Raw genomic sequence first — 16162 nt, 5'->3', positions numbered from 1 at the left:
TTTCCAAATTCCCTTTTAGTTTTTCTCTCTAGGAAACTTTAGAAAACACTTCCCACACTTGTAATCAATCATTAATTAGGAAATTTAGAAGAAGAATCCATTTGTGTTTCCAACATTCAACATCAATTTCAGATTATTCATTCCATTAAATTATCAAGTTAAGTTCTTTATCTCATATTTTTGCATTTATATTTCTTAAAGTTTTGTTTGAATTATATGTTTATTATTTCAATTGATTATTGCTTTACATTCAAAATATGAATACTTAAACATATTTAGGATTTGAACTGAACTTCCTTGAATCCCAATATGAATTAAATTGCATAAATTAGGTTTGTATTGTCTTAATGTTGAACTTGGCTATGAATTGGGTAGAATTGATCTGAATCTTCATAGTTATGGCCAAACTATGCAAGAGATTTTTGGAATTGGTGTTCCACCTATGAGAATAGGGCTACACCATAGTCATACCTCTCATATTTCTTACTCACCTTTGAGAAAAGGGAGTTTGAAGGAAATAGGCACACAAAGTGTTTGTTAAATTGCCTCTTCTAACCAAGTTGCCATGAGAATGGGACTTAGGATTAGTTGATAGTCCAATTGATCACGAGAGTGACATTGGCACTTAAACCATTTCCCCAAGTTCATCATCTAGACTTACACATCTTAATCTTTAGACACAAGGGATTTTATTCAAGGATGTTTGGTTCAAATCTCTATTCCATATATTGTTCTTGTACTTCAATTACTTGTTTACATTACCGATTTCTTAAACATGCAACAATCCAATATCTTTAGGTTAGCTTTCAAACACTCTATGAACCCGTGTTTAACCCCTTATTACTCAAATCCCCTTTAAGCCATTCCTTGAGAACGATACTCTTATTTTTAATCACCACTAAAATTACAACTTTCAGTCCATTACGTAGTTCATTCCGTGAACCAAACGTGCTGTAATAGAAACAGTGGATGAAGTGAGCCCAGAGGCTATAAGGAAATCAGATTAATGGTTGAAGCTTATAAAAACTTCTTTCAAGTTTCTAATGTGGTTGTGTTTGATGGTTAAAGTCATGAACATTCATTTGTAATATAAAGTAGTGTATTTGCATCATAAAGTATTAGATTTAATGATTTAAGTGTTGAGTATTCATTTTTCTTATGAAGTAGTATATTTGTGCTATTAAGTTTGTGTTTGATGGTTAAAGTATTGAGTATTCATTTGTGTTATAAAGTATTAGTTTTAGACTATTACGTATTAGATTTAATGGTTAAAGTGTTGACTATTTATTTGTGTAATTAAAAAGTATATTTGTTCTTTAATGTGTTGTGTTTGATGGTTAAAGTCATTATCATTCATTTGTGATATAAAGTAATATATTTGCATCATAAAGTATTATATGTAATGCTTAAAGTGTTGATTATTCATTTTTGTTATGAAGTAGTATATTTGTGCTATTAAGTATTGTGCTTGATGGTTAAAGTGTTGAGTATTCATTTGTGTTATAAAGTATTAGTTTTAGGCTATTACGTATTAGATTTAATGGTTAAAGTGTTGACTATTTATTTGTGTTTTAAAGTACTAGTTTTAGGCTATAAAGTATTACATTTAATGGTTAAAGTGTTGAGTTTTCATTTGTGCTATTAGGTAGTATATTTGTGCTATAAAGTATTGTATTGGATGGTTAAAGACATGATTATTCATTTGTGATATGAAGTAATATAGTTGCGCTATAAAGTATTGTGTTTGATGGTTAAAGTGTTGAGTATTCATATGTGTTATAAAGTACTAGTTTTAGACTATTAAGTATTAGATTTAATGTTTAAAGTGCTGATTGTTTATTTGTGCAATTAAGTAATATATTTGCTCTATATAGTGTTGTGTTTGATGGTTAACGTCATGATCATTCATTTGTAATATAAAGTAATATATTTGCATCATAAAGTATTAGATTTAATGCCTTAAATGTTGTTGAATATTCATTTTTGTTATGAAGTAGTTAGTATATTTGTGCTATTAAGTATTGTGTTTGATGATTAAAGTGTTGGGTATTCATTTGTGTTATAGCGTACTAGTTTAAAGCTATTATGTATTATATATTTAAAAGTTAAAGTGTTGACTATTCATTTGTGCAATTAAGTAGTATATTTACTCTATATAGTGTTGTGATTGATGGTTAAAGTCATGATCATTCATTTGTGATATAAAATAGTATATTTGCATCATAAAGTATTAGATTTAATGCTTTAAGTGTTGTTGATTATTCATTTTTGTTATGAAGTAGTATATTAGTGCTATTAAATATTACGTTTGATGGTTAAAATGTTGAGTATCAGTAGTGATGATTTAATGCTTAAAGTGCTGATTGTTCATTTGTGCAATTAAGTAGTATATTTGCTCTATAATGTGTTGTGTTTGATGGTTAAAGTAGTTTATTTGCACTATAAAGTACTCCGTAGTATATTTTTTTGAAGGCAACTCCATAGTATATTTAATGCTTAAAGTGTTGAGTATTCATTTGTGTTATGAATTACTAGTTTTAGGCTATAAAGTAGTAGATTTTTCTAGTTGAATCCAGATTTTGCAGAGCATCAATTTTTATATCTGCCGGAATATAATGATTGATGATGAACTGCTAAATAGTCTTTCCAGCCGAGAACTGATTGATTCTAGCAAAGTAAGAATTGAGAATAAAACAAGAAAAGAAAAAGGTCAACTTATGGATAAAAATGCTAATGATTCAGAAAAATAAAGCGATATTTTGAAAACCCCATTAGAAAAAAAATTGATTTCGTAGTCATTCTATCAAGTGTCAACTAGTTCCCACATGTAGATTATTGTACTGGAGTACTGGACTAAATTACCAATAACTAAAATAATGTCAAAAAAATTCAGCTTCTATACCCCAGTCTGGAATAAAAACAAAATTAAGAATTTTATTCTCAGAAACAAAATTCAGCTTCTATACCCCCAGTCTGGAAGTGGCAATTTCTAGAAATAAATTATTGATTTTGTGTTCCTGTTCAAGTTTCTGTTTTCTGTTTTGTTCTTCTTGATTTTGTGCTGTTATCTTCCATGTCTCTTCTTTTCCAACAATATTTGCTTAAATAAAACCTGAATTTATTTTTTCTATTAATACATTCCTCCAATATATTGTTCTTGATGTATAATATTTGAGACATGGAAGGGGGTGACTGTAGTTATTTTTCTGCTTGTTTTGGTCAAATATGTACATCTTCACATGATTGCAATGTGATTGATCAGTGATGTAGAATATTTAATGGCAGTTATAGTATTGATTATTCATTTGTGCTGTGAAGTACTCCCTCTGTCACATTTTACCTGTCTTATTTACTATTCATTGGTCAAATCAACTCTCCCTTCTTTGCTTATTCTCTTTAGTAATTTTTTATTATTTTTAAATTTAATTTTTTGTGTTTAATAGTACTTTTAATGTAGTTTCCAAATATATAAATTTTATATATTAATGCTAAACTTAATAATATGAAAAATTGAATTAAAAATTACTTCAGTCAAGCCTCGTTAAACGAACCAGACAACCATTTTGGGACGGAGGTAGTAATAGATTTAGGCTATTAAGTATTGTGTTTGATGACTACAATGCCGATTATATATTTAATGTTACATAATGTGTTTGAATAAGAGAAATGCACATTAGCCAAATTGCAATACTTACCAAGAGTTGGAAGCTGCAGAGGAAATGGAGGCAGTGGATATGGGAGGAGGCGGAGAGCTTGATGAGCAGAGGAGAGAGACGGAGATGGTGAGTGCCAGATGCAAGGATGAGAGGGATTGACGGAGATGGTGAGTGCCAGATGCAAGGATGAGAGGGATTGACGGAGATGGTGAGGGCGAATGCAAGGATTAGAGGCGTCAGATGCAGAGAGTGGAAACATGGAGCGTAGGATGAGATAGGAAACAGAGAGAGAATCATAAAAATGCACATGATATGCACATGTTGACACATATAATTGTGTGACCCGACCCGTCTCACACAAGTTTTTGCCTATATATAAAGGTTAAAGAATCACCTGTTTTGAAGCTTGTGTGAACAAATAATTTGTGTCACTGAAGAAAGAAAGTTTTAGAGATTTGAATGTTTAAATTAAAGAACAAAGGAGTAGAAAGGGAAGAAAAACCTTACATTTTTTTTTTGTCAAGATCAGAATCAAGAGGATGTCACACACGCTCGATTCTCTTCTCCGACAATCTTTTGATAAACCAATCTATCAACTGGACAGCGAAAATGATAAACCAATTTAACTTAATTTGACACAACTACACCATAAATTATTCAACTCCCATAATCCAAGGGATTACGAAGAAAAAGTATGGAACTTCCCTTTAAGAAAAGACTTGAGCACATTGATCATCTTACATCACATGTGAACACTATATCATCAACATACACAATTAACAAAACACTGTCATGGTTAGCGTGTTTGTAAAAAAATAATGTGATCATAGGCACTACGTTGCATTCCGAACTCAGTAATTACACCAATGAACCTCCATTGGGATTGAAGTTGTTCATTCTGAGACATTTCTTTCGCAATGGAAGTATATATGTGCTAGATTTACTTGAAGACTCTAGGCTCTTAGAGTCAAAGCCTTGTGAAACTCCTATGTACCAGAGTGTTAAGCATGTAACTAGTGAGGGGGAGTTTCTCGAAGATCCAAAGAGGTATATATAGGAAACTAGTGGAGAAGTTAAAATATCTTGCTATCACTCGCCTTGATATTGCCTTTCTGGTAAGTGTGGTGAGTCAATTCATGGCATCCCCTACAAAACCTCATTGGGAGGTTGTAGTTTGAATTGTACAGTATGAAGAGTGCTCTCAGGAAAGGAATCTTGTATGTCAATCATGACACATGAGTGTTGAGGCCTTCTCTAACGTTGATTGGGCTAGGTCAAAAGTGACAAAAAGTCTATAACGGGATATTGTGTATTCTTTGGTGGCAATTTAGTCTCGTTGAAGAGTAAGAAGCAAAGTGTTATGTCTCACTCTAGTGTAAAATATAAATAGAGAGCGATGACCCATGTGACTTGTGAGGTAACCTGGATGCATAATGTTCTTGGGGAGATTGGAGTAGAGCTGAATATATAAACCAGTTCCTTTGTGGTGTGATAGATATTTAAATAATCATGTGTTTCATGAGTGCACTAAGCATATTGAATTAGATTGTCACTTCGTGCGAGATTCAACAAGAACTACTATTTAATATTCATGTTAAAAGCTATAATCAATTGCCAAACATGTTTACAAAAGGTCTTAGTAGGACCAGAGTTGATTGACGAGAGTTTTTTCCCTACCTTATATATATACACAAAGTTCATTTGTACAGCTTTATATGAAATACAAAAGTGCATCATTACCTTCCCATACTTAAAACACTATTCAATATGAGGAATTCACCATTAATTCATTCATACATGTTTGTATTATCGATAGGATATAAGCAAGTATTATGAGTGGAGGGAAAAGAGAAAACAATAGTCTGTGTATANTAATACATCGTTACATGAATGGAAAACCTTTCTAGCATTTATCCTATGCTAATCTTTAAAAAATAAGATAAATTTACAACAGGAAAAATTGATTTAAGAAACAGCATGCCACACTGAACACATACTTTATATGGCCACAAGGGCAACCGTTTTGTACACTTTCTGCTTTGTGCAGTGGCTGCTGATGATGACCCCTTTTCGATATTTGTTCGGATGAGTGGAAGAGCAGCTCACTGATAACTGGGGATCCGAACTCTCGGTCCTTTGGCCTATGTTGGCTGCCGAAGCATCCGTTGAAGCTGAAGGACCTGTTGTCGCTGATCCGGGGGCAATGAGTTTAACTGTTCTGGCGTGAGACTCAGCACTTGCTGCAATAAGGCAGACTCTACATCTGGGGTTATCTGCAGGTGTGAAAGAGAGACCTTGGATGAAAATTGATTCAGGATTAACGGAAATCAAACGGGACCTTAAGAACAATATACTAAACTGTTTGAAACACAACAAATAATATACTAATCGTATAAGTAATTCTCCTGTATTTGATAGGATATAAAACACTCAAAATAATTATAATAACAGCAGTTCACCGCAGTCACAACAATGATCCAGAACTTCCTTAGACTTGAGACTTAATTGGATGAGAAAGACTCGAAAGATTTCAAGATTAAGATTGTGAAGTTATTATATTTGTTTAAGTTGCTAATCAAAGTTGTTCAAGAGAAAACAGTTGGATGGGATCAAAGTAGAAGATATCTTACTGTTTGAAAGAAAATGGAAAAAAAAAAAGTGATATCAACTACAATAATGACGATAGTAATAGTTCATAGTAATCACAGCTAACAGGAAAATCATCAAAATGGAGCCAGTACTAGAAATTTTGTGAGGCCTTCTTAATTTCTTTTGATGGAAATAATACTCATCAATGCCAATAAGATGGATGCAATACAGGAATGTTTGTTAAAGCTTACCTGAAGAGCAGGCTTCTCAGAACTAGAAGCCTCTTCTGATCCGGAAATTTGATTTCCAGATAAGCTAGCTGACCTTGAAGGCCTCGTTACCAAGGTACCAACATTTAATTCAGCTGGTGAATAGGAACTCCTTCCATCATTTAGTTTTGACAACTTTGATGGGCGATTCATCGCATCTATACTATCATTTGGGACTCTAGCTCTCTCTGGCAAACCTGAAGGTGGAATTGTTTTATTGAGCCAAGCAGAATTGTTAGCAACAATTTGGGTTCCCTTAATAATGTTGTCCAGAGGAGTAGACACTGCCGAAGAGCCTTGCTGTTAATTGAAAAAGATAATAAAAAACATCTCCCATATATTGTCAAAAAGAATCAAAAACCCAATGAAGAACTAAAAAACCCGTGAAGACCAAAATTTCAATCATGAAAGGTGCCATACTGTTGTAAAAGCAAATTATCAAAAAAAGAAAGGAACTATTCAAGTTCGGTAGGCATCTTTATTATTATTGTTGTTGTTGATATTATTATTATTATTATTATTATTAGGGATAAGGTCCAAATTGGCCACTGGAGGTAATCTGAAAGTGCAATTAGGCCATTGAACCAAAAAAAGTGCAATTAAACCACTGAACACTCTAAATGTATGCAATTTTACCTGATAGCAAGTCACCATCTATTTCTTCAGGTTATAATTTAATTAAATTAAATTTAATAATTATTTTTTAAAAAAAAACAAATAAAAAAAAATAAAACCGCGAGGGTGGCCGCCGGCCACCCCTTCCTTCGTCAATCTGTCTTCATCTCCGGTTGGAGACAAAGATCGTGTTCGTCTCCAACCAGAGACGAAGAGCTCATCTCAGGGTGGAGACGAAGACACCCTGTGATTTTTTTTAAAATGTTTTTTATTAAAAAATCAATAAAATAATTTTTAAATAAAAATTAATTTAATTATAACCTTAAGAAATGGATGGTGACCTGCTATCAGGTGAAATTGCATACATTTGGGGTGTTCAGTGGCGTAATTGCACTTTTTTTCGTTCAGTGACGTAATTGCACTTTCAAGTTATGTTCAATGGCTAATTTGAACCTTATTCCTCATTATTATTATATATATTGCACATTCTGCCTCAAATTACTTCTCATATGAACATTAAATTCCCAAAATCCCCCCGTACCCATAATTAAGGATATAGCATTACATCCCCAGGTCACTAGGTGTTAGCTCAACCTCAGTTATCTAATGTCATTTTAAGGATTTGAGCCAAGTACATCTCACAGCTCACCTACACCTTAATTCAAATTCAGTTGGCATCCACCAGATAAGTAAGTTAGATCTACCTCTTCCTCTTACAGGAAGTAATCCTTCTGCCTTGCCTGTATGATTTACATCATCATCTAAGTTTCATTGTTTAAGAATAAACACAATTCCATTCTAAAGTAGTAACCTTTAGTTATCTGATTGGATTCTTTAGTATTTGACTATTTGATTACAAGTGGGTCAGCCAATTCACGAGCACCCAATAAATATAAGTCACATCAAGAGGGGAAAAAAGCATTTTCCATTATGAATAAGTATGAAATTGGCACAACTAAAAATATCAACACTCCAATGAACTCCAGTTAATAACATAGTAGTTGCACAGATAAATGTATTACCTTAGGGCTTAGTCAATAAAGAATGTTACCCTAAAACGGTTCTACATTTTTTTATAAGAGTTCCATTAAAAGGTACCAAGGAGCTACCACCACATTGATACTACAATTAGTCACATAAATACATGTATTTGATAAATGCATAAAGAATGTTAAGCTAAACCAGTTCGTATAGCCATTTCAAAATACAGTTTTTACCCAATCTCCAAGTTGATGTATACACTGACAGGTTAAGATTGTTACCTGAAAAACTTTTTCTGTTGCTGGTGGGCATGCCAATGAAGGCTGGAGTGCAGCATTTGGTGCAGCAGGTTGACTAGTATATGCCAAATTAGCAGAAGGAACAAGCCCTGCTTGAGGTAACAAAGGATGATGCATTTGCTGCTTCAAAGAAGAGGAAGTGGAAGTGCCAACTTGAATCGGCAGGGTAGCAGTCAAATTACCCTGTGGGCGAATAGATGGAATAGCTTGAACTCCAGAATGTATTGGCAATCGCCCATGCTGCAAAATGTTGTTTTCAGCTGATTGTGGAAGCTGAACCTGAGGTCGTGTCTGGGCCAAAGAACTGTGAGGGGGAGGTATCCCAGGGAGTGTTCGAACTGCAAGCTGTTGATTGCGATGACTGTCTGGCAATATGGAATGAGGTGGAGGAACAGAGGACTGCCGAATATTAGGCATCTGTAACTGCAAATTTGAAAGATCAGTAAATACAGTGTGATAGTAACCACATGTCCAGGGTAAAAAAGTTATAGCAAACAAAAAGGAAAAAAAAAGGAAAGTTCAGCCAATAAAATACAACAGAGATTCGACAGAACAAACCATTTGAGGAGTAACCAATCCCAGCATTAGTTGTGCCTGCAAGTAAGAGACAAACTTGCTAAGGATGTGAAAACACACAAAATGACTATGCCGAAGCCATATAAGAACAGTAGAACACACTCATACAAGTAATAATGATTGTAAGCTGGTCATACTGCCAATAGACATGCAGACCAATGAAAAATTTTGAAGTATTTTTACATTACCAACTGTGAAAGGAATTTCAAGGCACCATAATGTAAAGTGGAAACACAGATCAATTTCCAAAAAAGCAGCGTAGCATATGAAAAAAATACATTTGATTTTTTGCATTTGATCTAGCTAGACAAGGGGAAGAACATAAAGGAGCATTGACCCTTAGGTTTTCACAGATTTAGAAGCCTGGAAAGATTGCGATTCTTTTTAGTATTGTTATGAATCCTATTACTAGTAGTAGTTTGCTTCTTTCAAAAGTTTTTTTTTTGAAAGAAAAAAAAAATAGATGATTTTGATGTGGATTTGCACAATTATGAGAAAGTAGATTTTATTGGAGTTGAATAAATATGCATGATTTAAGGAATCACTTGGTTTAATCAAGTAAACGCAAACCACCAAAGTTAGGGAAGATTGAATTGGTTCTATTAGCACTTAAGAAGACCATGAAGATTTCTTTGTAATCCAAATATTTATTAAAAAGATGATGAGTAATGAATCCTTGAACTCAAGAATGAGTTCTTTTATAGTTGGGGAATCTGAGACAGGAGTTTTGACCTTCAAATTTTCACAAATTCATCAAGACTTAGCAAAATGGCAAAAGTCAAGACATGGAATCTATACTATTTTCCTACAATGTTTAGGGATAGTTTTCATTCTTCGCTTTTAAGATGATCCAAGGCTTGAGATGAGGGGAAAAAAGGCAAATAAACTAGTGAATAAACAATTAAAGCAGAAATTTCTGTTGTCAATAACTCCAAAAGATAGGTGATTATGTAGAATCTTGCAATAAAGAAAGCAAAAGATCATTAGCCACCTGGAAAATTGCTTTAGATAAGTTAGGAACTGTGTGTAATATTTGGCGAGCTTGTTCCTTGTTTTGTGTTGCTATAGCCTGCCATAATACCATCAAGCAATAAATAAAGCAATCAAAATATTTAATGACTGAAAAGAGCCAAAGAGGACTTGAGCATTTAAGGGACCATATTTTTCTTTTATTAGTTTCATCTCAGCAAACCAAAATGTCAAAACTAAGCATGTTTGGTAACATTTTTAGGCTTATGTTTTCACTCTTCTTTTCTTGCTTGTAGTGGTGGTTGGAATGGACAAGTTGATAGGAGATAGTTATTTAGGGTGGGTAGGATCAAGAAGTAATTTGGTGCAGTAAGGAAAATTTGGGTAGGGGGAGGTATGGTATACATCGTGGGAGGCTGGTAGGTGGGGGTGATTGGTGTGACATGATAACGGTGTATACTCGTATATTTGTTATTTGTTCCCAAAAAAACCAACAAAGCGATGTAAAAAAATGTGTTAAGCAAGGTATCCATAACCACGATATTTTATACAAACCTTCATATCAGAAATAATTTCATACAGCTGACTCCTTGACATTTTGGAAAGATAAAGTGACAAAGGATCAATGCCAGATCCAAACTGATTATGTAAACCTGTCTGCGTCAGTGAGCTACCCATTTGAGCAGCTCCAAGAGCTCCAGCCATGACAGTAGCAGCAGTGGTAGCTACTGCATGTCCAATTGGCTGATGTAAACTTGAATTGCCAAGAGCAGCTGGTCCCCCAATATGTCTTTGTGGATCTGCAATTCCAAGTTGAACAGAAATGAAATATAATAAATTTATACTGGTGGGTGGGGGACAAGAAATGCTTAAACAGAGAGTAGAATGAAACGCACCAGCACCTGCAACCATACCAGGTCCACCACGGCCCTGTAAGAAAACAAAATCATGAAGGTTATGTTTGGAAATTGGAAGCTGAAGTATGAGAAATGAAAACAAGGGAATCAGTGTCTATAATTTACTAGTCTTCATTCTTGATTCCGAAGTTAATTGAAAAGATATTGGCCCTGTTTGGTAAAATAGTTAGCCTATCAGCCAATTTTGGCTTATTTGATAACTATTAGTTGTTTGACTTGGTTAAAAAATTAATATAAGGGTGTGTTTGGAAAGCAGGAAAATGACTTCTGGAAAATGAGTTCATTTTCGGTGTTTGGATATGCTCTGGAAAACTGTCTGTGAGTGTTTGGTTCATTTTCCAGAAAATGAGTAGAAATGTATAATTATATATTTTTATCATTTTATTTAAAATATAAAAATATATAAACTAATAATATTTATTAGAGATTAGAAATATTTTATTTTTTTGTACAAAAAAACGTCGCACGAAGCCATTTTTAGTTTCCGGAAAATGACTTCCGGATTTTTTGTCCGGAAGTCATTTTCCGGAAAAATGAGCTCATTTTCCATGGTCAACGGAAAATGTTTTCCGTTGAGGCGTTGACCACATTTTCCGGATGTTGCCAAACACCAAAAGCCCGGAAAATGATTTCTAAAATCATTTTCCGGGTTACCAAACACACCCTAAGTGTTTGGTTAATCAGTTTTTTGTAACTCCAAAATGCTAAAATTCAAAAAGCTGCTCAAAGCAACTTTTTCAATTAGCTTTTTGAGAAAAGAAATTATACCAAACAGCTAGCAGCTATTTTACCAAACACTTTTATACAATCAGCTAATTTTATCAACTAGTTATACCCTCTAACCCAATCAGCTAATAACTATCAGCTAACAGTCATTTTACCAAACAGGGCCATAGAATCTATGTATTGCTCAAGTAACAAGATTCCTCCCTTCAAGTAGGCAAAAAGAAGGTGGGACTATAGTGGGAGACAAAATGTCCTATACTAAGCAATTTTATGAGAAACAATAGCTATGCCCAGGAGTTCGGAGTAATAACATTGTAGTAGTACTGTAGTAGAAAGAGAGGGGACTGACCAAATTTTAATGGGTAGTTGTTAATAAAGCCATTCTAGTGCAACAGGTTACACTAGACGTCTAGACTTAGCATTAAAAGGATACAAATGGAATAGTTCTTACCACCAATCCCAACAAGAATCCAAAGGAAAGAAAGACATAGCAATCAAGTGAATGGGTTCATATCATTAGGCAGTATAGCCACCCTAAAATTCTCACTCCATAGATCCATTTCATGGCTAAATTTCATGTCTTATTCAGTGTTACAAGAAATCAAAGAATGATTCACTGGAGTAAAGTACAAGAGTATAGCATATAAAGAGCATTTCTGGAAAATGTAATGATCCACTGGGTGTAAGGGACAAATCTACCACGAGAGTTGAGAAATGGATGGATGTCCAACAGGAAAGAGTCAAAAAAAAAAAAGACTTTCACAGACAGGCATTTTGGAAGCTTTTAGGAAATTAATATTAGACAAACTCTAGTCTAGAAGAAAAGAGTCAACTCTTTTTTTTTTTTTTTTGAGGAAATGGCACACACTGAAAAATTAAGGACCAAAATTGCTAAAAGCCTTGTTTTGCGGATCCCACATTCTTGCCTACATTATGGACATCATGAATATGATGGGATTGATACAAATTCATCAACTAACAAAGCAAAAAAACAGTCACTCTATAATTCTATGTGTGGTAGGATTCAATTACTCTAATTTCCAGACATCCAGTAGTAGAACCATTACTCAACTACTATATTAATAGCCAACCCTAGAGTGTCATAAAATATAAAGCTCCAAAAATTTTAAATAAATTTTAAATTCAAATAAGCAGAGCATAAAGAGATCATTACAGAGAAACAATGTCCACTGGAAACCAGTGTCAAGAAAATAATTGAGTTAATCTATTTTAGACATCCAAACATCTTACTTGTTCACGATTCTTGTCAGCATTTTTATCATTCTCAGCAAAATCAACTCTTAATTGGCGACCATTGATCTCATATCCCTGGAGATTACGGCGAGCACTCAGGGCAGTTTCTTCATCCTTGTATTCACAGAATCCATAACCCTTGGGCTTTCCAGTTTCTCTGTCAGTAACTAGCCTGACGAGAAAAAACATAAACAATCAAAAGTTTGTAGTGCAGATCTTAATGACACTATTAGCCTATTAGGGACCAAAAGCTAAAAACAAGGCAAAAAGATCGTAGCACTTCTTGAAAATCATACATATGCTTTAAATAGTACAAATTAAGATTCCAGAAAGGCATTTGACAACAAATAATACAAAAGATGAAACTCCATAATAATGCATAGAAACTACTTTTAGAAAACTTGTTACAACTTGGATTGTGAATCATAAATCAGTTAAATCAGTCAAAAGTTCAGGCATATATTTAGTGCAGTTATTGGACTCCCACGGTCATTTCTATTTCAGTGTTAATGGGATCAACCCTTAGTCATAAACAAATGATGAGTAAAGGCTTTTTATTGGTTGCATAAAGGATTCAAAATGTATCCCTGGACAATAATTGCATTTAGCAATACAGAAACCACATAGAGAATAACAACAATTTTCATTCTTGAAAGCAGCCCTTCCATCATAAAGAATTAGATGACACAGAGGAATTTATTAGAGAGAGGTCTTAGAGATGCCACCCTCAGAATTTTCCAATGGCATTAACCTTGGGGTGAGGGAAGAGAAAAGCATTCCCTAATGCTCTATAGATTATTGATTCTGACCTGGCCACTTAGTAAAATAACTCATAACATGACAACAAGAAACACCTAATTATTTTCAATTCGCACTTGCAAAATCTGTCAGTTTCCTTAATTGCTTAATAATATTCTTATTCAATAAACTATTGAAAGATCATCATTACACAAAACATCTGGCTGGTACATAACATGACTGCAATTAAATATCTACACAGTGTAACAAAATTTATTCTTTTTTTTTTCATGAATTCAAAAACTCATTGAAAGGCTTTGCTATTCTCCTTAACTATAAAATCTAAAGTGGAAGTCTCAGGATTGTGGATTAAGAAAATGAAGCGAAATGGACTAGGAAACTAACCTGAAGGAAACAACAGGGCCAACCTCCTCACAGATTTGAACTAGCTGCTCCTCAGTAGCATCATATGGTATATTCCCAACTATATATCACCACCAAAGATGTTGCAAATTAATCAAAAAGTTTGATTCTTTCCTTAGTACTATAAATATTATACACAATGTTATACATTTGCAACACAACATAACTTAAGTATTCAACTCTCATTCCCATTCCCATGTTCCCCAAAAGGGAAAGTTTAAATAGCAAAATCACCATCTCTAATATAGAAACACAAAGGAGCTAGAGAGAGAACTAACCAAAAACACAGCGACGTTGAGAATCAGGATTGGCCATGTACAGTATAACTACAATCAGAAGAAGCTAAAGAGATTCAATTTCATCCTTCGTCCTCCGAATTATTGTTTTCCGTTCAAGCCTCTCATCCCTTTCCCGCTCCAATTCGAATTAGGATCCGCAGAATTCCCTTTTGACCTGGAACTATTATCGGCAATCGGAGGGTAATTGAGTTCCCAACTTTCTTTATGGCGGCGGTTGGGGAAGAGAATCGGCCTCGCCGGAAAACCGAAGATGACTCTCCGGAAACGATACCTCTTCTACTTCTTCCTCGACTGCCGCTCCGGTTCTTAGACGTCGCCTGCGCCGTGTCGAGTTCTTCCGTTTTCCGCTCCTCGCAGCCGGTGGGCCTCGCTGGACGTGCCACTCTCGGTCATCAATATATTTTATAATTTACATAACCTCCTACTCCTGTCATGGCCCCTATTACTAGTTTGACCTGGATATTACGCCGTATATGGACAACAGGCCCAATTAACCTCATCTTTTATGTTCAATGAACAGGCCCAAAATGCAACAAATATTCCCAAGAGTCCGGACTCAATCATTATTCTATGGACCATGATCCACATATTTGTGTGAATCATAGATAAAAATATATATACATATTTTTAATATACTAAAATAAAATATATTATTTGTATACATAAAATACATTGTTTGTATTCTCGCAGCCTCTCCAACTAATGCACCAACTTGTTTTCGCGAGTTATAAGTGAAGCACACTAAACTAATCTTTGACTGTCAAAATCTGGTGATAAGAGCACCACCGGATGTTGATGTTGAAAGTAACAAAGCAAAGTAGCCATAAGGGCGTTTAAACCATATTGGATTGAAAGATAAACGAAAGGTGAAATATTGCATCGTAAGCGACGAGTAATATGACCTATTTATAGACGGATATGTAAAAAAATAACGACAAACATATAAAATATAAAAAACACAAAAAATATCGCACATATATTCGAATTTAAATTTAAATTCATAAATTATTTAAAAGACAGTCACGGGAGTTTAACTGGTCACATCTAGGATGTGTACTAACGCGGAGCCTGATTCGGCCCAGTATAGACGTGACCGATCACGTTTTAGGGTTAAGCCGCGTCAGTCTAGACGTGACCGATCATGGATTGACCGGTCCGGGTTAAGCCGCATCAGTACGCAGGCGACAGTCTAGACATGACCGGTCACTACATGACAGGTCACATCATAGGGTTACACCGCGTCAGTGTGCCAGCGGATTGACGCGGCGCGGCATTCGGCGTCATGCGGACTGACCAGGCACGTCAGTCCGCATTTTAAGGCGGTAACAGGGACTGATAAGCTACTTTAGATTTGAAAAAAAAAAATGATAATCAGCCCTGGACTATAAATTAGAGCGATTAGTTGCCCAAAGATCACAAACATTTTTAACCTTAGTTAATGTTTTCATATTGCCAAAAATAGTTAATGTTAAAAGCTTTATTGACGTCGTAATGTTGAAAGATTTCAAGCATGGTCTTCAAACACATCTAATGTTCTATATATTTCGTCCTAATATGTGGAGGAACAAGAAAAAGCGGTAAGTGTACATTAGTATGTACGTGTAATAAATTTATAATTTTCTTTGACCACACAATTGAAATATTTCTTTGTAATTATTTGTAGAAATATGTAATAATCTGTTTTTTTGAATTTTTTGATTGGCAGGTATAAATTATGTGGTATTACGTTGTTGGATTGTACTTCAGTTAAAACTCGCGAATTTTCTCAGTGCTTCACTTAAAACTCGCGATATATATATATATATATATATATATATATATATATATATATATATATATATATATATATAT

The 16162-nt window shown here is 34.3% G+C and overlaps 1 protein-coding gene across 3 annotated transcripts; it reads right to left on the bottom strand.

The window, feature by feature from the left end:
* Positions 1-5687: 5687 nt before the first annotated feature.
* On the bottom strand, positions 5688-14709 carry LOC116016806 (cleavage stimulating factor 64). Of its 3 annotated transcripts, XM_031257219.1 has the most exons (11): positions 14291-14709; positions 13995-14073; positions 12849-13023; positions 10851-10884; positions 10510-10754; positions 9977-10054; positions 8968-9003; positions 8592-8832; positions 8392-8498; positions 6497-6814; positions 5688-5929 (listed from the first exon to the last, which is right to left on the bottom strand). In XM_031257219.1, exons 1-11 carry the CDS (start codon positions 14325-14327, stop codon positions 5798-5800), a joined length of 1482 nt encoding a protein of 493 aa, XP_031113079.1. In that variant the 5' UTR covers positions 14328-14709; the 3' UTR covers positions 5688-5797. The 3 variants fall into 3 exon arrangements, with proteins under 3 accessions (XP_031113079.1, XP_031113078.1, XP_031113077.1); XM_031257218.1 differs by having other exon boundaries at positions 8392-8832; positions 10857-10884; XM_031257217.1 differs by having other exon boundaries at positions 8392-8832; positions 14291-14708.
* Between the last annotated feature and the right edge of the window lie 1453 nt (positions 14710-16162).

This window comes from Ipomoea triloba, chromosome 4, assembly GCF_003576645.1.
Source record: "Ipomoea triloba cultivar NCNSP0323 chromosome 4, ASM357664v1".
Classification (NCBI taxonomy): domain Eukaryota; kingdom Viridiplantae; phylum Streptophyta; class Magnoliopsida; order Solanales; family Convolvulaceae; genus Ipomoea; species Ipomoea triloba.
This window is presented reverse-complemented; position numbering and strand designations above follow the sequence as displayed.